This window comes from Theropithecus gelada, chromosome 12, assembly GCF_003255815.1.
Source record: "Theropithecus gelada isolate Dixy chromosome 12, Tgel_1.0, whole genome shotgun sequence".
In the NCBI taxonomy this organism is placed as follows: domain Eukaryota; kingdom Metazoa; phylum Chordata; class Mammalia; order Primates; family Cercopithecidae; genus Theropithecus; species Theropithecus gelada.
The window spans coordinates 76,751,410-76,773,048 of NC_037680.1; the positions used below are offsets into that span (position 1 = coordinate 76,751,410).

At 39.3% G+C, this 21,639-nt stretch overlaps 1 protein-coding gene across 8 annotated transcripts in view; it reads left to right on the top strand.

The window, feature by feature from the left end:
• SPATS2L (spermatogenesis associated serine rich 2 like) overlaps nt 1–21,639 on the top strand; it is a 172,100-nt gene that overhangs the window by 12,047 nt on the left and 138,414 nt on the right. For all 8 annotated transcript variants that reach the window (XM_025405002.1, XM_025405001.1, XM_025405004.1 and 5 more), the window contains exon 2: nt 12,074–12,123. Coding sequence is in view for 1 of the 8 variants with exons in the window: in XM_025404998.1 (XP_025260783.1) it covers nt 12,074–12,123 (50 nt within the window). In the remaining 7 variants the exon portion in view is untranslated. The remainder of the gene's footprint in view (nt 1–12,073; nt 12,124–21,639) is intronic.

Sequence of the window (21,639 nt, forward strand, 5' to 3'; positions counted from 1 at the left end):
TGCTTAAGTCCCATCCTCCCTGTGGTTTGCATTTGTGAAAATGTTCATCTGAGATTATAGGTATAGCATGAAGCCTTGGAAAAAAGGCATGTTTACATCCTCTGCCAGGATAGCATAACAATTAACAAAGCAGGTTTTTGAATCTCTGAATAGTCAGGTGCACTGCCATCAAAATAAATTTTTGTTTCTATTCTTTGCTGATAGATTACAAATAAAGAAAGCCACTAAAATATCCTGAAAAAGAAGATTTATATATGAATTGGACACCAGGGACAGATTTTTCACACTTATTTTGTTGGAGCCATTCTTTCCTTAGCTGTGGGTGTTTGGGAAGTTCTTTTGTTGTAGCTTTGTTGCTTACAAGAGGGAAAAAGCTTTAGTATACTAAGGTAAGAATGATTTTGATTGGAGGCAATATTGTTCTCAGTGTGGGCTGACTTTCATGTATTGTAGTGATTACCAGTACATAGCCGAGAAAACCCATTTGTTGAAGTGCTGTAAACAGCAGATAGTCTGATCTCAAATACTGCCCTGATCGACAAGTGTTTATTGTAGGAATGTGGTCCGTCCTATAATCTTTTAAGGGAAAAGGGGAAGATGTTATGCCAGTCACTGTGACTGCAAATGTCCTGATCTGGCAGGTCTTTTTCCTTTCTCGTTAAATAACGAGAAATCTGTGGAATCTGAATGGTGGATTCAGTACATGCACTGAGCTTCCAGTGACTCGCTCAGCTCTTGATGCAATTGATCACTCCACTGTAATTCCATACCCTCGATTTTAGTGCCATATCAAAATCATGAACACTCAAGGAGACTATGTAAATCTACTTCCTCAAAAATTAGAAATGATGGCACTAAAGATGTTATTTAATGCTGGTTTGTGACACTGAATATATAAACTCATTCATTGTTCTGGTACTCCCTGAACAAGAACTGTTTCGGTTGCAGTGGATGATATCAACTAAGGTTTCCATGGGAACGCTAATTTATAATTTCCAAACTTTTGTAGAATTTCACCTTCTGGACTCTCCTAGATTGCATTTAAATTTACATTTTCCCCCTCATTTATTAAGGTGAGGCATATTTAGATATTACTTACAGGTATGTACTAGGAGTATCTTCATGAAACTCACTGATAAGAAATTAGACGTGTAGAAAGCAGGCATTGGAAACAGAAAATGGATACTGTGGTCTAACATCCCACCAAATGCAGGAATTCTTTCCACATTATCCCAGTTGCCATTTGAACCAGCCAGGAATGAGGAGTTTGGTCAACATTTTATGATGCCAAGTAATGCTAATGACAGTAGTCTGCAGTGCTCCTGGACCTTAAGTCCCTTTCGATTTGGACTTCGTGTTATTTGTGATTGGACCAATACTTCATCAAGCACAGGTGGACACAGATATTTGTAAAACCTCTTCCCAGTGGTGCACTGAAGCCTGCCTCCCTGCAGTTTCCCTATTGGTCTTCCATCCGCCCTTTGGATGCCACAGAAGAAATATGCACCTTCTCTGTGGTCGCTCTTCAAATATTTGACCATAGCTATTGTATCTCCTCCTCGAAGTCTTCTCCTTTCAGGGCTATGCAGTTCTAGTTCTCTTAACTGATAGTTCTCATCCTGTTAACATTCCTCTGGGCACCCACCACTCTGTCAATGCCATCTTAAAAATGAGGCATCTGGCCAGATGTTGTGGCTCACACCTGTAATCCCAACACTTTGAAGGCCGAGGTGGGGCTATCACTTGAAGTCAGGAGTTTGAGACCAGCCTGGCCAATATGGCAAAACCCCATCTCTACTAAAAATACAAAAATTAGCTGAGCGTGGTGGCGCATGCCTGTAGTCCCAGCTACTCAGGAGGCTGAGGCAGGAAAATCACTTGAACCCCGAAGGTGGAGGTTGCAGTGAGCCAAGATTGCACCACTGCACTCCAGCACTCTGGCTTAGACGACAGAGCAAGACCCCATCTCAAAACAAAACAAAACAAAACAAAAAAACAAGAGGCATCTTGAATGCAACAGCCTACTCCTGACTGAGTACTCTGAATGGTAGAAAACACTAGGCTGCTATTCACTCCCTTGATCAGGGCACCCTTCTTTTATTAATCTAGTCAAATACTGTGTGGGCCTCACTTGTAAATCGGGAGCAGCACATTGTTCATATACGAAGCTAAAGAAACCTTCCAAGCTTTTTTTCTTAACAACTACTACAAAGCCAGGTCTCCTTTGTTCTTTACTTGAGCAGTGAATCATGTGTGCCTACTTAGAGGACTTTACATACATTTATCCTACATTTTGTCTCTTTTTGTCAAATTATTTTTCCTCTTTATCAAGACGGCTTTGAATTCTAAAATTTTTAAATTCAATATATTAGTGATGTTAGACTTTTACATATTTGTCAATTGCACACTTGGAAATGTTACTTTGTCATTGATATTTGACCAAGATAGGCCAAAGGCAGAGCCCTGTGACATTCTGCAAGAGAATTATTAACATCAGTATGTGAATTTTTTTTTTTTTTAACTAGCTTGACAGTCTTTCACTTATGTTTACTTTCTTGTCCAAGAGCATAGAGTCAGGGAAAGTCTTAGTCAAATGCCTTAGTAATGAAATCATTATTGGTCCACTTATTGCCACTCAGTAGAACCCCTATGATAAAGAATAAGATTCATGAGAGTAATTTTTAGATTGCATTAATTTTTCTTTTGAAAAATTTCTGGGAAAAGCATGTAAATCACCTTATTTTTAATGTATCTAAGAGAAAATAATTTTGTAAAATAAAATCAAACTTCACCTATCATTTCAACTCATATGAACTTGTTTGGTTCAAAGGAATTGCTATGTAATACATCATTCTATTCTCTTTACAGAATCATTACTCTTAAAAAGAATTGGTGGGGTGATAGGAAATTACTCCATAGGTGTCACTCCAACACATCATGATATTCTCACCTCCTGGGACAGAGAGTCATCAGGCTGAGGCATGTCCAAACAGCATGCCAGCCTGTGTAGATGGCTCCATGACAGTATCACTGACGTGACCATGACAGAGAGAGCTCTGACGGCATTGTGTCACTAATGGATGTGTTTTCACTAAGCTGAAAATTCTGTTATTTGAAAAGAGGTTTATTTTTCCTCCCACACAAATTCTTTGACTCTCATATTAATGTCAAATATCTGTCAAGTAACACATATGGTGCTTTCTGTGCTGTATTTTATTGTACTCATGTACAAAATAGTTTTTTAAAAAACATGTTGTCTGCCTTGGACTAGATGGAAAAAAAGCAATTTAAAAGAATAGTATTCTTAAGAAACACAAATCTATAATATATCAAGGAATAAATGATTGCTCCATAAAAATACTAGTGTTTGTGTCATACTTTATATTTTTCAAAGTGCTTTCATGCATCTTCTTTTGAAAAAAAAATCTGATGTTAAAAATAATACGTACTCTTTGGATGTGGAAACTACTGAAATGGATAAAAAATTAATTACAAGTCAACTAAAATTTCACCTCTGAGAGATTCTCACTGTTAGCATTTGGTGTTTCCCTTTCAGATGTGCATTTGTGTGAGGTTTTGAGTGTATGCGCATGTGTATATTTGTGTGTTTTAAACTAGCTCTTGGTGGACCCAGGAGGTTTGTACTGAAAAATCAGCATGACATAGTTAGTAAAGAGCTTTGGAATCAGGCACTTGGAGATTTCAACCCTGGCTATACAACTTATGTAGTGACTATGAATTCCTTAAACTCTCTAAACCTTAATTTCTACTTCTATAAAATGGGGATAATACTATATACCTAGTAAGTTTATTGTAAAAATGAATAAGATAATACAAATAAAGTACATAGTAGGGTTCTTGGCCCATAGCATATGCTCAGCAAATGTGAACTATTTTTATTATGCAGGTTTTCTTTTCTGCTTTCTTCACTTAAATTCTGGAGTAAAAATTTCCTTGTCATAAAATATTATTTGAAAAGTATTTAGAATGATTGCATAAATTTCAGTATATGAATATACTTTAATGTTATTCTATGGATAAACAATTCTTAATTCACTGTGATCACAAAGAACACCACAGCTAATATCCTTTACATTATGTTTTGTGAATAGACAACAAATTCAAAATGAATTACTAATCACATTTTATGAAGAGGCAGAAAAAAACTGACAATTCTTTAGTGTCTATTAATGTTCCAGGTTATATGCTATGTTCTTTACAACAAAATTCTCTTTTAACTTTCACAACCCCTTTGAGGTAAGTCTGTTACGCCCATTTTTCAGATGACAGAGCTCTGAGGGAAGATAAGTCGTTCGCTCAAGGTCACAGAGAGATAGGGATGGTAGAGATGGTGTTTGAAGCCAGCGTCAGATTTCAAAGCTTACACTTTTTCCATTCTGGCATGTAGTTCATGCCTATCTTTTTGAGGCTTGCAGAATGAATAGTTAGCATTGTGCCTTCTACAAAATGTCACTTGGTGCCACATGAAAGATAGGATACTTGGCTGGAATGCTTGACTTACTCAATATAGTACCTCTTGCATGTGTGTATTCTTATATGTGTTGGAATCAAGTCTCATTAAAATAAGGTGTTAACTAAAGGAAATGAAGTATTGATATGATTATTTGATGAAAGGAAACCTCAAGGAAGAAAATATTTATTGAGCTGATAATATAAAACTCTTCTTTGTTTTAGTTGTACGGACTAAGCCAGAATCACTTATCTCCCTAGGAATCTGGGTATTTCACGTAAGTCAGTTTAGGAATTAAGCAGTAACAACGCCAAAGTAAATTGATGCTGTCAAAGGAATTGTACATTTCATTACTTGTATATTAGGGGTTGAATGGAAAAAATACCTCTTTAGCCTTAGCTGTAAGCTGATACATCAGGAAAGAGCTGTAATAATTGCTATAGGTATAAGTATAGATATATGAGAGATGAAGTATACTAGGATAAGCCCCCAAAGAATTATTTGGTGAACTGACAAGTTGTCTTTAAAAAGTCAGCCATTCGGAACATTTCTCTTGGCAGCTCTCAAATCTGACTTACAGTGTGTACTGTGGCAGCCAATTTTGTAGGAAAAATGCATAATTAATGTGAAGATCAAGGTACAGGTATTGCCAGTCAGTACCTAACACACAGTTTCTTAGAACAAAGGAGCAATTGAAGTTGTCTTTTAATAGGGTAATCCTGGTTTGTCATTTTGTGGGTTTCAATTCTTAGTAAAAATGGGGGGAAAAAACCCAGCTCTAGGAGTAATATTTCATATCTGAGGGGTACTTTGTTGCAGAGTTTATAACCAACTGTTGTCTAGTCAAGAAAGCTATCTTTGATTTTTGAGATCTTGAATTTTTACTGCCTTTGAGCTTGCTCTTTTTTGTCTTAGGATTATTCTGATTTTCCTTCAGTCATTTTAGTTTCTGCAAGAGAGAAACAGTGTTACTCATGGCCCCAAGGCCAAAAAGCCTTCCAGTCTCGACAGAACATGACCACCAACTTGGCATGTTGGTACTAGCAAGTTAAATTTGAGCTCACTATGCAACTAGTGAATAGTTAGAACTGTGAACAGAAAATTAGCTATGGGATCTGCAGGTTGGATTTACAGCATGGCTCCGTTGTGTGGTAGCTGTCTACCCCTGGGCAAACAACTTTCCTATCCCTGAGTGTCCTCAGCTCTCAAATGGAGATAATGACTACTACATAGTCAGAGCTCATTTGGAGGGTCAGATGTATTGAGCGAACCATTGGTTCACCCACAAGTTTGCTTATGATTTGTTTCTAAGTTATTAATTAATGGCTACAGGTCATCCCCCTCAAACATGAGCCAATTTACTATTTAAAATATTTTCAAATGAAGCATGGAAATATTTGTAAGATATATGTAGAAATATATGACTCCTGGGGCTAACCTCTCTAGACCCTTCTAACTCTTTGCTTAGACTTTATCCAGTAATAATGGGACAGACCCTTTTTCTGCCCTGGAAACCCCTGGTGCCTAGCTTAGAGTCTCTCAGAGTTTGGATGCTCACACTCAAGTCATTTTCCTCTAATGAGAGAGGGGGGCCTTTTGACTTCAATAGGTGGTTCCTTTGATCACAGTGAAGACCTTTTTAGTAATAGGCATTTAGATCTATTGTGTTGTTCTAAAATAGAAACAAAACTGGTATTCGATGCATAGTTTACCCTTCAATAAGAAAGGCTCAAAGAAAAAGAATATAAGGTAGAAAAAATATTTCAGAAGATTACATTACAGAAAATTATAGGCAACTCTTTTATTATTAAAGTAATCCCAGTGCTGGAGGGGAGAAGGAAAGGGAAGGGAAATTTGGGAACTTTGACACTGGGTGGTGTCCGTGCAAAGCTTTTTGGAGGTCTCTCTTGGTTTTTCCTCCCAGTGCTGGTGATGAGGTGAAGGGCCAGAAACTGCTTCTGGGTCTGACTGCAAGAGAGTAAATCCCAACCCTGGGGCTGCTCTGACTCCCTTTTCCTAGTCTGCTGTGTTCTGACCTGCCTGGCTTTTATGGCCTCCCAGTCATGGTGAATCGCCCTTTATCTTAGTCCCTTAGGACAACAGGATTTGCTCATTGACCACCCTCGCTTATACTGTACTGTAGGACCTTGAAGGTGTTTCAGGCAATTAATGATTGAAATGTCTCTGTGGAGTTCCTGAGGGATGGAAGTGTATGAGCTAAGTGCTGGACATTTTAGACAAGCCTCTATGACTGCTTAGCAGTAGGGAGCCCACCCAAGGCCCACTGGTCCCAGGATTCTCTGAGCATGCCAGGTGGTGAGGGTCAACCTGCTTGCTATTCTTATTTGGAATCAATTTCTAAATTTTATTTCTCCTTCGACACAGGAAACTATTCTTAATTTCCCTTCTTTGCTTTGGTACCAAAGCTTTCATTGAGTTCATCAGCTATTTCCTGAGTGTCTCCTCTGTACCAGGCACTGTGAGAGGATCAAAGGGGAATCAGGTCTTGAAAGGAAAGAATGTGCATGCCTTAGGTAAGAAGCAAGATGTGTCTCCAGAGTTGAGAGAAGGGAGAGCTGAAGACGCAATTAATTTTTTTCTGTTGTACTTTCTATACAATAAATTGTACTACATAAAAATCTATACTAATATCCATTTATGTGGCAAATTCCATTATAATGAAAATCTCTGTTATCTAGCAACTTAGGCAAGTATCAGTAGAACACAATTCCAATACAGCAGAAGACTTTAGAGAGTCCCTTGGAGTGAGCTGAAATGGGATTTGACCTATATATTAAGCTTTTCATGGTTTTGATATTTTTCATTTCCATGTGTCAACAAATACCTGACTTGATATTAAAGCCAGTTAAATCAATATTTCTTGCTGTAGTCAAGGTACAGCAACATATATCCAAGGGCAGCATCTCCCCAACAGCCATATTTTGTTGCTATATATTTTATCATAAACCTAACTGATTGAACTACCTTCAAAGGAAAAGGATGAAAACATCAACATAGCTACCATAAAAAAGAAAGAAAAGCCAGAGAATCTGTAATCTTGTACCTTATCCCTCATTTAAGCAATTCCATAATTTATTTTGCTTTCTAAATCATAAGGAATGACAACATGGAAAATATTTTTTATTGTGATAGCTGTGGTTTCTTTCTGTATCCTCAAATAGAGCTGCTTTAATCCTTCTCCCAAATTCTGTCCCATTCAAAGGATTTCTGAGGATGTACATGTGAGCAAAGTGGCAGGTACAGCTGAACCCAAGAGTCTTGGATGTAGGAATCTTTTTATTTGTTTATTTTTTTAGACAGAGTCTCACTCTGTTACCCAGGCTGGAGTGCAGTGGTGCCATCTTGGCTCACCGCAACCTCTGCCTCCTGTGTTCAAGTAATTCTCCTGCCTCAGCCTCCCAAGTAGTTGGGACTATAGGTGCACACCACCATGCCTGGCTAATTTTTGTATTTTTAGTAGAGATGGAGCTTCACCATGTTGGCTAGGCTGGTCTTGAACTCCTGGCCTCAAGTGATCTGCCTGCCTTAGCCTCCCAAAGTGCTGGGATTTCAGGCGTGAGCCACTGCCCCTGGCCGGCCTGTAGGAATCTAATAATCAAATAATGGGAAGGAGAGTGGAGTAGAATTGCATTTCTATTTACTCTTTCTCTGAAGTTTTAACTATTTGATGATTTCTGGAAGTCACCTATTACAAACTCAATATTTCTATTAACAAATTAGTCTGATGCATCAGTTTATAAACACCAACACATTTATTTACTATGTGTTATCAGAAAAGCCTCACCTATCTTCCGTGTGTTCGTTGTCTAGGTGAGTACTTACCATTTATTGGGCTTGTACTCTGTGCTAAGCACTTAAAATAATTCACCTCTCACAGGCAAAATGATGCTCAAGGCACATGCTATTGTTTAGATTTTCCAGATAAACATGAGACTTCAGCTGCTAAGTAACTTATCAAAGGGTACTGAGGTAGAAAGGGTATAGTCTGAGGTTTGAACCCAAGTTTGTCTGATTCCAGAGCCTTTTCACGTTTTTTAGAGATGGGGTCTTGGGCTCTTCACAGATGCAATCATAGCGCATAATAGCCTTGAGCTCTGGACTAAAGCTATCCTCTTGCCTCAGCCTCCCAGGTAACTCCTTTTCACTTTTTAAAGGCTGTTTTCCATAATATATTCTGAGATTGAAAAAAAAAAATTCAAATTGTTAGAGTAGTACATACTCACTATAGAAAGTTTAGAAAGCAGAGAAAATTATTAAAAAGAAGAAAAATTGCCTGTAATCCTTCACCCTAGGGATTATCACTACTGAAATTTCAGTCTTTTTTCTTTCTAGGCTTAAGAAAGCTATTTATCCAAATGAGCATTGTTCCTCAACGTTGTCCCCTTTGAGGTTTATGCATGTATTCCGACAATGTTGCCATTGCATAAAATAATTTTGGAATCCCTTTCAGAGCCAGTTTAGGAACCAGCTTTTCTCTAGACTCCCATGCACAGGTTACTTTGGTAGAAACATAGTAAAGACAGTATATCTGCTACTTGAAAACCTATCAAAATAATGCATGATATGTTTGACCATTCCTTTTTTTTTTTTTTTTTTTTTTCCAGAGATGGAGTCTTGCTCTGTCACCCAGGCTGGAGTGCAATGGTACAATCTCGGCTCACTGCAATCTGCAGCCTCTGCCTCCCCAGTTCAAGCGATTCTCCTGCCTCAGCCTCCCAAGTAGCTGGTATTACAGGCGTGTGCCACCATGCCTGGCTAATTATTGTTTTTTTGGTTTTTTTTTTAGTAGAGATGGGGTTTCGCCATGTTGGCCAGGCTGGTCATGAACTCCTGACCTCAGGTGATCCACCCGCCTCGGCCTCTCAGCGTGCTAGGATTGCAGGTGTGAGCCACCATGCCTGGCCCTGTTTGGCCATCCTGTGCCTTCTGAAATCGTATGCTGCAAATATTTAACCATCCTATTAAAAATGCCATCATTGAGCCAGGTGTGGTGACTCACACCTGTAATCCCACCACTTTGGGAGGCTGAGGCAGGCAGATTACTTGAGGTCAGGAGTTTGAGACCAGCCTGGCCAACATGGTGAAATCCCATCTCTACTAAAAATACAAAAATTAGCTGGGTGTGGTGATGTGCTCCTGTAATTCCAGCTACCTAAGAGGCTGAGGCAGGAAAATCACTTGAACCCAGGAGGCGGAGGTTGCAGTGCACCAAGATCGCACCATTGCACTCCAGCCTGGGTGACAGAGCGAGACTCCATCTCAAAAAAAAAAAGTTATCATTGCCCTCTCTTGAGTCGTAAATATCTTGTGCTGACTTCTATTGTAGCGGGGGATGGAATTTACCAAAATGCTGCTTCCTTCCATGTCAAAGATTGATGGATATTTTGGGGAATGTCTAAAAGTCTTTATTAAAAATTTAATCCATAAATGTTTAATATCTCATTTGACAACTCATGTTATTTATTACTTTGTCAACACAACAACGTTTGCCTTTTGTGGGGCATAAAGAAAATTAGAAAATTGTTTTTGTCAAAAGTGTGAAAAGTGTATTTTAAAATCAATTCCTTTTTTAATGGAAGTATTACACTTACTAAATTATTACCCTCCGAGGAGTTTTTGTGAAAGCAAATGTATCTAGGTGAGATGAACTGATCTTTATATAAAGTCAGTTGCATTTGTGTAGAAGTAAATGTTTCCCATAGAAGCAGGCACTCACACACACAAGATTGCTATCAAAATAGCCATTGGTATACTTTATTGAAGTCAAGAAAGTCAATTAATTAAGTACCAGCTGAGTTCTTGTCACCTTGGTTTATTGCATACAACACTACTAACTTTTAGAAAACAAATCTAACTTCTACCCAAGCATCGCATTGGTTGTCTTGTTTCTGCCTTATTTTTCACAGACATTCTTACCCTCCTCATTTGCTTAGCGTGACACCCCACCCCTTCCCAGACTGCTGGGCACTGGGAACACGCGCATCCTGGATGTTAGACTGGTGCAGATTGGGACAGACCAAATGTGTGCAGTTGTCCTCAGGGCTGCATTCTTCCCTTGTCTTCTGGTTGCCAAGATTTCAAAGGATGAGAATTCTCCATGCTTATAGAGGTCATTACAAAGTGTAGGCTGTGTCCTGTGTTATATCTTTGGCACTATTCATGGTGCCTAACACTGTGTTCAGTCAATGTTTGTTGGCTAAATAAAGGGTTATATTTTTTCAAAACTGGACTGGTAGGGAGAAAAAGTCCAAAAGAAAGTCAAAGTTGTAAAGTAGAATCTCAGGGCTTAAAGCCTTTAGGTCAATCCTCTCATTTAAAGGTGAAGCCCAGAGAGGTCAGCTGGCTTGGAGAAGGTCACCCAGAGAGTTGGTGCCAGAGCCAGGAACAGCATCCCGTGTCCTGAGGCCCCGTCCCCTTCTTTCTAGCGCCTCCCTCGCAGTTGTTCTCCAGTCATTTTGTGGAGGTCAATCTTCTGCGTCTGGTAGGACCAGTTAGCAGAGCATTTGAATCCCCACACCGTGCTCAGCAGAGTGTTAGAGACATAGGCATTCTTAAGAAACACGTGAAGTGATGGGTGACCGCGTGAGTGAGTGAGTGGTTGACTTACGACCTTAGCACCCATCTTTCCGCCTGAGTGGTCACTGGTTGAATGGTGAGTTCTTTGGGATTGTGTGTACTCTATAGGATATCTTTGGGAGAGGAGAGGATTATAACAAGAAGAACAATAGCTAACATTAAATTGGACAAAATATTTTGGTGAATAGTCCAGGCTCTGGAACTTGATTTCCAGTTACATTTTCATGAGACAGATGATTTGACCTCTCTGGTGCCTCATTTTCTGACACCTGTAAAGTGCCAGTGATATCAGGGCCTATCTCAGAGTATTGAAGAGTTAGCCTGTGTGAAGCCCTAGAACAATGCTAGACACTTCCTAAGCAGGCAATAAATGTTAGCTATTGTTGCCGGGCGCGGTGGCTCAAGCCTGTAATCCCAGCACTTTGGGAGGCGGAGACGGGCGGATCACAAGGTCAGGAGATCGAGACCATCCTGGCTAACACGGTGAAACCCCGTCTCTACTAAAATATACAAAAAACTAGCCGGGCGAGGTGGCGGTCGCCTGTAGTTCCAGCTACTCGGGAGGCTGAGACAGGAGAATGGCGTGAACCCGGGAGGCGGAGCTTGCAGTGAGCTGAGATCCGGCCACTGCACTCCAGCCTGGGCGACAGAGACAGACTCCGTCTCAAAAAAAAAAAAAATGTTAGCTATTGTTGGTGTTACTGAAATGTCACTATTATATGCTAGGCAGTCTGCTAAATGCATTGCATATGTTATATATCATCCAGTCCACAACTTTGTGAGGAAGGTACTATTATTATCCCCATCTTACAGTTGAATAAACTGAGGCACAGAGAGGTTACTCCACCTACCCAGAGTCACATAGCTATTAAGTCATGGGTGAGTAGGAATTCCCTGTCTGCTTGACTCCAGATCCTGTGCTTGGGTTTTGAGTATGATGGGAAATGGGTGGTGGGGCTACTAATTTGAGACCTGCCTGACTTCCCAAATTTCCATTTTTCCTAGAGCACTTCAGAACCCAGGCTGCTTTCAGGAACATTGCTGTGGATTCCCAGGTGAGTAGAGATGGCCCTTCCCTCTCTGTGACCTCCTATTGCTGCCATGGCCAGCTGTCCCTACACCTGCAGCTGATTCCTGGGAGCCTTGTCACAGCCTTTGGCAGCCTCTGCTGCCTCTCAGGGCTCAACACCAGAGTTCTCTTTTAGAGTGTGTTGACTGAAGTTACTCCTGATAGGGCAGTGAGGTCTGGTGGATGTAAGTTAGACCCCACCCACATCCCCCTTCCCCACCTGCCTTGCCACGTCTGTGGATCTTTAGAGTAGTTTCATGCATATGAAATACTTTGAAGGACCACAAAAAAATAGGGCTTTTAAAGACATTCTTGTGATTTAGAGAGTGGTGGGCTCTGGAGCCAGACTGCCTGGCTTTCAGTCTTCACAGTGATAGCCACTTTTGCTCTTGTTGTCCTTCTTGTTGAAGAATGAGCTCCTGTGATTGCAGAAGTCTGACTTGGAATTGACAGTGCTCAGTCTGCATTGAGTGGGAGTAGGACGCAGACTCATGAGACAGACAGCCTAACTCTGTGTCCTGCCTCTGCTGCCTAATAATCGTGCATTCTTCGCATGTCACTTACTTTTCTGAGCCTCAGTTTCCTCTTCTCTAAGATGAGGATAATTATACCTATCTTGCAGAATTGTCAAGATGTTTTCAAGCTCATGTATGCAAGGCAAACTTACACAAAATTGATATTCAATAAAACGGTAACTGTTATTGTTAATCAGTATTGGTATTTGAATAGGGATATCAAAAGTATTTGCTGAACAGAAAGCATGTTGTTTTAGGTCCATATTTTCCCTGAAAGTATTTTTATTATTATCATTTTTAAAATTTTTCCTTCCAGTGGTCTTATTTAAATTAATTTACTTAACAAGCCATATATTCCTTGTGGGAAAATCATCCTTGGTCCAGACCCTGTTAAATGATCATAAATTCCAAATTGAAATAGTCCAAATTAATGAGGTCTTATTGCTTCCTGGATATTTCCATTAATGTTTAATATAAACTTGATTCTTTTTCCATAAATGGAAAACTTTAGTGGTAAGATGATTGTAACTTTTTGAAAAGAGCCATAAATATTAGTGGGAGTTGGTTGTTTTCCATGAATAGAATTGAATATTTTGCTTCCTCATATTTGAATCACAATGAAAGCACTTTCAGTTGTTCAAAGAGAATTAATATAGAAACAACTGGTTGATTTTCTGTCTCTCTGTCTCCATACACATGTCTGCATGCACAGGCGCACACACTGCTTAGTTTTCCTTTGGTTAGGCAGCTGAAGAGTTACTATGTAAATCCTGGCAGCCTTCTACCCATCAGACAAGCAAGGGCACAATCAATTCCTGCTTTCTTGAAACATATACCAAATAATCAGAAACTCTGATTATTCTGCTGGAAGGCAACAGCTTGATGGAAAGATGTACCAATTGAAAACAATTCTGATCATATTTTTGTCAGGAGAATGAGATGCCTCCAGCTGCCTGTCACTAATCATATTAGAGGTGGAAAGCAGGAATGTTTTACCCTGCAAAAGATTACTCTAATCATGTGTTGGAACACTACTTGTACTGGCTGCTTATCCCAGAACAGTGACATTAGACATCCTGTAACTGGTCCTGCCAGTTGGTAGTAGTCTAAACCATATGCCACATGAGCACACTTTAGGAATTTTCTAATTACAGCTCAAAGGCTTTACTTTTATCTTTTCATGCTTGTACTGCAGACATCACTGATTGAAAATGATTTCTCCCTCAGCATAATCCTATTGCCAGCAGTTATGAAAGACTAGGAAGATGGTAAATGAAGCCCACAATAACTGAAGAGGTGTCCGAATTCAATTAGGAAGAGGCCTGTCCCATGTGGACACACAAGTCATGTAAATCCATTTTAATTGTGAACTGTGATACTTATCTGGTCATGTTTATTTTGGATGCAAGTGCCAAAGCTGGATTTAGACCAGAATTCCACATCTTCAAGTTCTAATGACTAATTTGGGCATCCACCGAATCCCTTAATTCATTTCTTAATTTGTTCTCCCAGAATTAGAGAGTTGCTTGGTTACAATCATTTTCACAAATTTCTCATAGATCGAAATAAATGTACAGAGATGTTTTTCCCCCTAGGATTCACACATTTTGCTCTGATCTTAAGTAACTATTCTTGTTGTTATCAAAATAACAATAACAATGCTGACAATAACAACAAAACTAACATTTTGCAAGGCAGTGTAGGGAATATAGGTCGAGGCTCCAGGAGGAATAATTTTGAGTCCCAACTCAGCTACTTACAGCAGTGGGACCTTGATCAAGTTAGTCCCCCTCTCTGTGCCTCAGTTTCTTCTTGTAAAATGGGACAAATGAGAGTATTCACCTCATTGGGTTGTTTTGATGATTAAACAAGCCCGTATATGTAAAGTATAGGTAGGTTGATATGTTGAAAGTGCTGGCACAATAAAAAGTGTTAGTTATTGTGTTGTTATTGGGAAGACAATGGTGGACCAGAGGCAGATTTTGCTTGTAGCACAGGATTGTCATCTAAGTATGTCCCATTTCTACAGTCCACTTGGAGAACACTTATGATGGTCTGAATTTTGAATTAATCTCTAGTTTGTGCTTGTACTCCTTAGTTTGGCTACAGAAATATCATTTTTTGGCTTTCCAGGCTTGATCAGTATTAACTTGGAACCCTTTTGGTGCAAAATTGCTTTAAAATTTGAATGAACATTTTGTTCTCCGGTATGCACAATATTAGCCTTCATTAAGAGGAAAAATTTTATTATAATATGTAAAATGTGCGTGTGTGTGAGAGAGAGAGGGAGAGGGAAAGGGAGAGACAGAAAGGAAAGAGAGATTTGGAAGAATCAGCTTTAGTAAGTTCACTGGAAATTTTCAAGCTCTTTTTTTTTTTTTTTTTTTTTTGAGACAGGGTATTACTCTGTCACCTGGGTTGGAGCGCAGTGGCGCCAACACGGCTCACTAAAGTTCAACCTCCTGGGCTAACACAATTCTCTTGCCTGAGCCTCTGGTGTAGCTGGGACCACAGGTGCATGCCACCACAACTGGCTAATTTTTTTGTTTTTTATAGAGATGGGGGTGTCTCACTTTGTTGCCCAACCTGGTCTCAAACTGCTGGGCTTAAGTGATCCTCCCACCCTGGCCTCCCACAGTGGTGGGATTACAGGTGTGAGCCACCATGCCTGGCCCAAACTATTTTTTAATACAGTAAAATGCATTTATTGTCATGGCTTAGATTTAGTGATTGTGTAGGAGTGAAAGTCTACTAAGAGATAAATCTAGTAATATAATGAACTTTCTTCATAGCTTCATAAGAGTTAATTACAATTTCTTAATTCATTGCCAAAAGAATGAATTGCTGGAATTCTTTAGGTTTTTTTTTTTAAAAAACTAAGTTAACTGCCTGTGTGTGTCTGTGTGTGTGTGTATGTATATATCTATGCATTCTAGAGAAATATATACTTATATGCATCCAGAGACATGTGTAAAATATTCTGTATCAGTAGGAGAATAGATGAATAAATTGTGGTATAATTCTATGCTGCTAGACTACTATACCGCAGTAAAGAAATGAACTAGAGCTATACACAATAATGTATCCCACAGACATCATGTTGAAAGACAGAAGATATGGGGTGGGTTTGATAGTTCATGCCTGTAATACCAGCCCTTTGGGAGGCCAAGGGTGGGGGATTGTTTGAGCCCAGGAGTTCAAGACCAGCCTGGGCAACATGGTGTGAATCCCTTTTCTACAAAAAATACAAAAAAAAAAAACCTTAGCTGGGTGTGGTGGTGTGTGTCTGTAGCCCCAGCTATTCGGGAGGCTGAGGTGGGAGGATCAATTGAGCCCAGGAAGGGAAGGCTGCAGTGAGCCATGATCACACCACTGCACTCCAGTCTGGGTGACAGGGCAAGATGCTGTCTCAAAAAAAAAAAAAAAAAAAAGAGAGAGAGAGAGAAAAGACACACGATTACATAACAGTCTTATTAAAAAACAGACAAAACTAAACTCTTTTGCTAAGGTGTGTATATTCAAGTGACTGAAACATTAAAGAAAAGCAAGGAACTTATTACTGAAAGAATCAGATACCAAGATAGTGCTTACCTCTAAGAGAGGAAAGAGAAAGGACCCGGAGGGCTTCCAAGGGCGCTGGCAATATTGTGTGCTTTGACGGGGCTGGTAGTGACGTGGGCAAAATAAATGAATTTTTAAATCTACTTTTCTGTTAATGAGTTATAGCAATAATTTTAAAAGTTTAGAAGATAAACAAAGCAACTATCTCTTTGGCCTGGCTTAGTTCACACCTTGTCCTGCCTGGTTTTAGGTCTAGAGATTTCTAGATTATAACATTGCATGGGAAAGTGGTCTCCAAAGTGAGATATGCACCCCAGGGAGCACTTGAGAAGATTAATTTGGGTGGGAAAAGAAATTGATTAGGACTTGCATTTACATTCATTTTGTTATCATGAAACATTATGGTAACTGATGGCAACTGTATTGACATTGGCACTGGCCTTGAGTCCACATATCTGGTCGTTAGGTATTGCCTGGGGCATAGGCGAGGTCTCCTGAGCAAAGAATGGGAGTGCCCAGCTCAGGGGCTTCCCAGTGGCTTCCCTACTGTCCCATCTGTTTTGGTTATATTGTGAAATATATTGTGCCGAGTTAACTGGATTTACAAATTCTATATTTTAGTTTTAACAAAACCTCACAAACTAGCAGAATTTTTAAAAGATTCTGGAAATAATTCTCGTAAGTTGAAGACAATTTTAATATTGCAAGCAAGAAAAGAATGGCAAAGCTTTGCATGAACTCTTTGTGAGCCACATTATGAGTTAATGACAGTGACCATTGAATCAAATCTGGCAAGAAGCTGGCCACCAAAATTTTGTGGTGTCTGGAAAACTAAGGTATTTATATTCACCGTGTTTAATCATGAACTTCGTCCTGTATGTATTGCCTTGAGATACTATGATTAGCAAATATTGTATCCATTCTGTCATCCTTTTCCCATGTTTTGTAAGGTATACAACATATTGATACAATAATACATGTATATGAATTGTAAAAAAAAAAAAAAAAAAAAGACACATACAAAACATGTGAATTGAAAATAACTTGGATACTACTGTCATGTAGTTCAAAGGCTACTTACTGCTCATAGCTAAAATGTGTGGAAGAGTCTGCATACCACAATCACAGGCAGGTCATCATACCATTGAAAGACCTTAATTTTTTTTCTCTTGTGAATCTATTAAAGTGTATTTGACTGTATCACAGCCATTTCTAAAAAAGATGTGTACTGCTGTTCCTCATACCAAATGTGTATCCGATACATAACACTTGTTCTACCAGGACTTAAGTAATTACTTATAATATTTCAAGGATGGAAATGATTCAAATGTTCATATGTCTGAAAAGCCGATGAATAACTCCCAAAACAAGTTAAACGATTCTTTCAGTATTGCCCCTGCAAGTTCTAAATGTTAGTGTATTGTCCCCTTTGGATCATTTATTTTAAAGCTGTGAAGAGTGTTGATTCCTTGTTTTTCAAGCACATATACATATGAAACAACTAAATTTCATATTGTTCATACTTAGTGAAATTTTCTTTCTCTTAAAAGAAAATGTCTGTCTTAGAGAAAGCAGACCGCTGAAGAGACAGATATGGTAATAACGATCATTAGTTTACTTAGCCTTGGTTTTCCACAGTGTTGAGTTATAATGTAATCCATAGTTCATCTTTTTAACCAGCTCTTAATACATTATCAACCCAGTGCCTCACACTGTTTACAAGGATGATTTATTATTCGTCAGATTTTAAGTACTAATCCATGAAATGTTAAACTTCTATTGGCAGCCACTGCAGGAAGGTTTGCAGGTGTCCTGACTAATGCTTTGAAAGACAAGCATTAGCAGTAAATCACAGCATACAAAATTTTTTAATAAAGTAATGGAAAGGATTTTGCATTTTGGGTCCTCTAAGCTTTGGTATTTGGAAGTTAGTTATGTGGGAAATTAAAGGGGTAAAACATTCTCGGGCTTTAACCCTTGAACTCTGGGCCAGCCATAGTCAATAGCAAAAGCATCTTTGTAGCTTTGTTCTCCTAACCCTGAGATTTCTTGGCTATGGGAACTGACAGAGTGCCAAGTATAGGCCTAATTGCATTCCTGGTTACTGAGAAAAAAAAAATCTCAAAGGAATTTTCCTTTTCTTTCAAAGGGGTACCTGGGCATTTTCTGGGATAGCAAAATTGTTTATAAGATGTTTGCAAAACGTTCTGAAAAGAGAACTTGAAGAGGGCTCTGACAGCCAGTTGAAAGGCATGTGTGGCTTACCTAGAGCAGTGGAGAATTAGGGAGATGCAATTTAAAACGTGAGAGAGATGTGACTTTGTCCTCTAAGAGCTCGCTTGCTCCCTGATGCACAAGCTGATGGCCTCTCTTCTTTTTCTTTCTCTATGTTCTGCTCAAAGATTTAGCAAGATATTACATAAGATATTCAACTAGCTCCATAATAGACTGCCAGCTGTCTAGGTTCTGCTGTGTTCACCAGTATTCCCTGTGCTGTGTCCACTGCCTAATACATAAGACATACTCAATTAGTTATTTGTTGAATGAACATATATACTCAGGTATTTTCTTCTATGATCTATATATTGGTGATTAATTTATTGAACCAGATATACTCTGAAACAAATAAACTTTTTTTGTTGTTTTTTGAGATGGGGTCTCACTCAGTTGCTCAGGCTGGAGTATAGCAGTCCAATAATGGCTCACTGCAGCCTCAACCTCCTGGGCTCAGGTGAGCCTCCCACCTCAGCCTTCAGAGTAGCTGGGAATACAGGTGTGTGCCACCACTTCTGGCTAATTTTTGTATTTTTTGTAGAAACGGGGTTTCACCATGTTGCCGAGGCTGGTATTGAACTCCTGGGCTCAAGCAATCCACTCACCTCGGCCTCCCAAAGTATTAGGGTTGCAGGTGTGAGCCACCGTGCCCAGCCCCAGGTTAACTCTAATCAAGGAATCAGTAGCTAATTTTAGTAGATTGAGATCTTCTAATATATGGAGTTTATATTGTAGTGGGAGGGCCAGACAATGAGGAAACATGTAATCAAGTGAATAAACCCAATAGTTATAGTGAGTGATGAGAGCTGCAGAAAACCTGAATAAGGCAAGTGCTGTGATGTAGAGTAAGGGCTTGGAGAAACCAAAGCCTGGAACAACCTGAAAGCCCAGTGGTATAGAAGGAATTGATACAACCTTCCCAAAGGCTTAATTTACTCCAGTAATTAGCATGTACAATGAAAAGATTCATCTTATCACAGCTTTTCTTAATGAAAATAGTGCTGAGTTCTTACCATACTAAGAATGTCAGTCTACTTTATAGAATTTTGTTTTTAACACATCAGTTGGTTAGCACCAGTGCGAAGGCCAAGGGGTTACCTCTCCACTTCACTTCCCTTCTTCTCCAAGCTGTACTTCTCTCTCAAAGCCAGGCAGCTGTCTCCCAAATGTGCACTGTCAGTCGCTTAGGAAACCAGATGACCAAAAGAGGGTGGATCAGCACAAATTTCTCATCAAAGCTGAAGGAAAGAAAGAGAAAGAACCTCAAAGCCAATGCCCTGCTGACTGTGGGTCAGAAGTGTTATCTTTGTATCTCAAGGACAGAAGGCTTAATAAAGATTTGGGTACAAAGTACACATCATCCTTCAGGCATGCTGAACGATGTCAGCCAGAAAGCTGTTCCTTAGGGTTTACAATTTCCCCTTTTTCCTAAATTAAAAAATGCTAATGTGAACTGTTGACTCTCAACAACACATGTTATTATTGTATATAGGGCAAAGAGTAAATAAGACATTTGCCTCATGAAATAACAGTTCATTTTAACTCAGCAAGCTGGAAGTAATTTTAGCTTTTTTTTTTTCTTTTTTTAATGCTTCTATATGGAAGTAGGCCACAATCATTTTTATTCCACTATTCTTTATAACCCTATAGCGTGCTTCCTGTTTATGCTTTTAAGACCTGTTTTTAAAGACCCTTAAGGGATATCCTTTAATACATTCCTTTTGAAAATAATTATTCATCTATAGTACCCCCTTACAATGTCTGAAGGTTTGAAAATATAGGAACTTCTTAATGAGATGTGTTTAATGGTCTATGCAGAGTATTGAAATGTTTACACCTGGTTTAGTTAACATTAATTATATTTAATTGGTCATTCTGGAAAATAAGTAGATATTTTAGAATAGATTCAGTACCTAAAATCCACCATTTGCTTTTTATGTATAGTATCCATAGATAAATTCAGTGCATGTATTTATGGATTTAAAAACATGCTTGCAATAACATAAAGTCAGTTCTTAGGGACTTTTAGAAATAATACAAGGAACATGTCTTGTTGGGGCAAGCAGAAAACATCCATGTGGGCCAGAAGATCTTTATAATTTTTTACAAAGTTTAAAGTGCAATACAAATGTAATTATGTTACTGTTACTTTTTAACGTTTATGACATGAAGAACTTCTGGGTTGAATGACAGTCCATAATTTTTTGTTCAAATGCCGATTATGTTTCTGTTTAGAGTGAGATTTCCTTTTTCACATGCAACCCTTGTGTCGGGGGTGCCCTGAGTTCCTTAGATGAGATCGTTCACACTGCAGTTGACTTTTCAACTCTCCAGATGACACTTGTGCCTCCACGTGATCCTTCACCTGATGCTTTAGCTGGAAGTCTCATTTATAGAAAGAAACCTTGACCCACATCACATCTGCAATCTAAGAGCCTCACTGTGGCCATCTCCCCAGTTTTGCCCATGCACTTGAAAAGGGCTGAGCAATCGCTCATCCTTGGTATTGGGTGGCCTCTGTTATGGTCTTCTGACGTATGCTGTGCTCACAGAGTTTCTGTGCCCTGCACTCTTTACTCTTGCTGCTTTGGTGTCTTCTTGTGGCTGGTATGTGTTTTGTAGTTATCCTGGCCACCAGCAGTTTTTTCTGCAGATCCTCTGTCCTGCTGGGTATCTCTATTCCTTACTGTTCCCCCAACAACACATTCTCTGCACTTCAGCTTCTTTTTTTTGCCCTCAATGCTACAAGAAACCAGAAACAAGAAAGTGTATCTTGGTAATATTCCTCTGCCGATTTTCCACTGCCCTCTTCCCTGGATGAAATTGCTCTTTTCCACAGCTCTCTAGTGTTGCCAGCTGCATCTTTGTTCTCTGCTCTTTCAGAGTGCTCACATGGTGGGGGTGCAGCGGGAGGTGGGGAGGGCTGTGGGGAGGCACGGCCCTTTCTGCTCAGAGTGGTCCTCCAGAGAAGTGCCACATTGTCCGGATTGAGGACCTGACCATGGGAAACAGACTTCCTGACAGTCACCATGGGTTACACAAATATTACTTCCATTTAGCTTGACCTTTCATTGTGCTCGAAAAATGACTGAAAATACTTAAATCATGTATAGTATTTTTCTGGAAACAAAAATAAATGCGGTGCTTTTCAG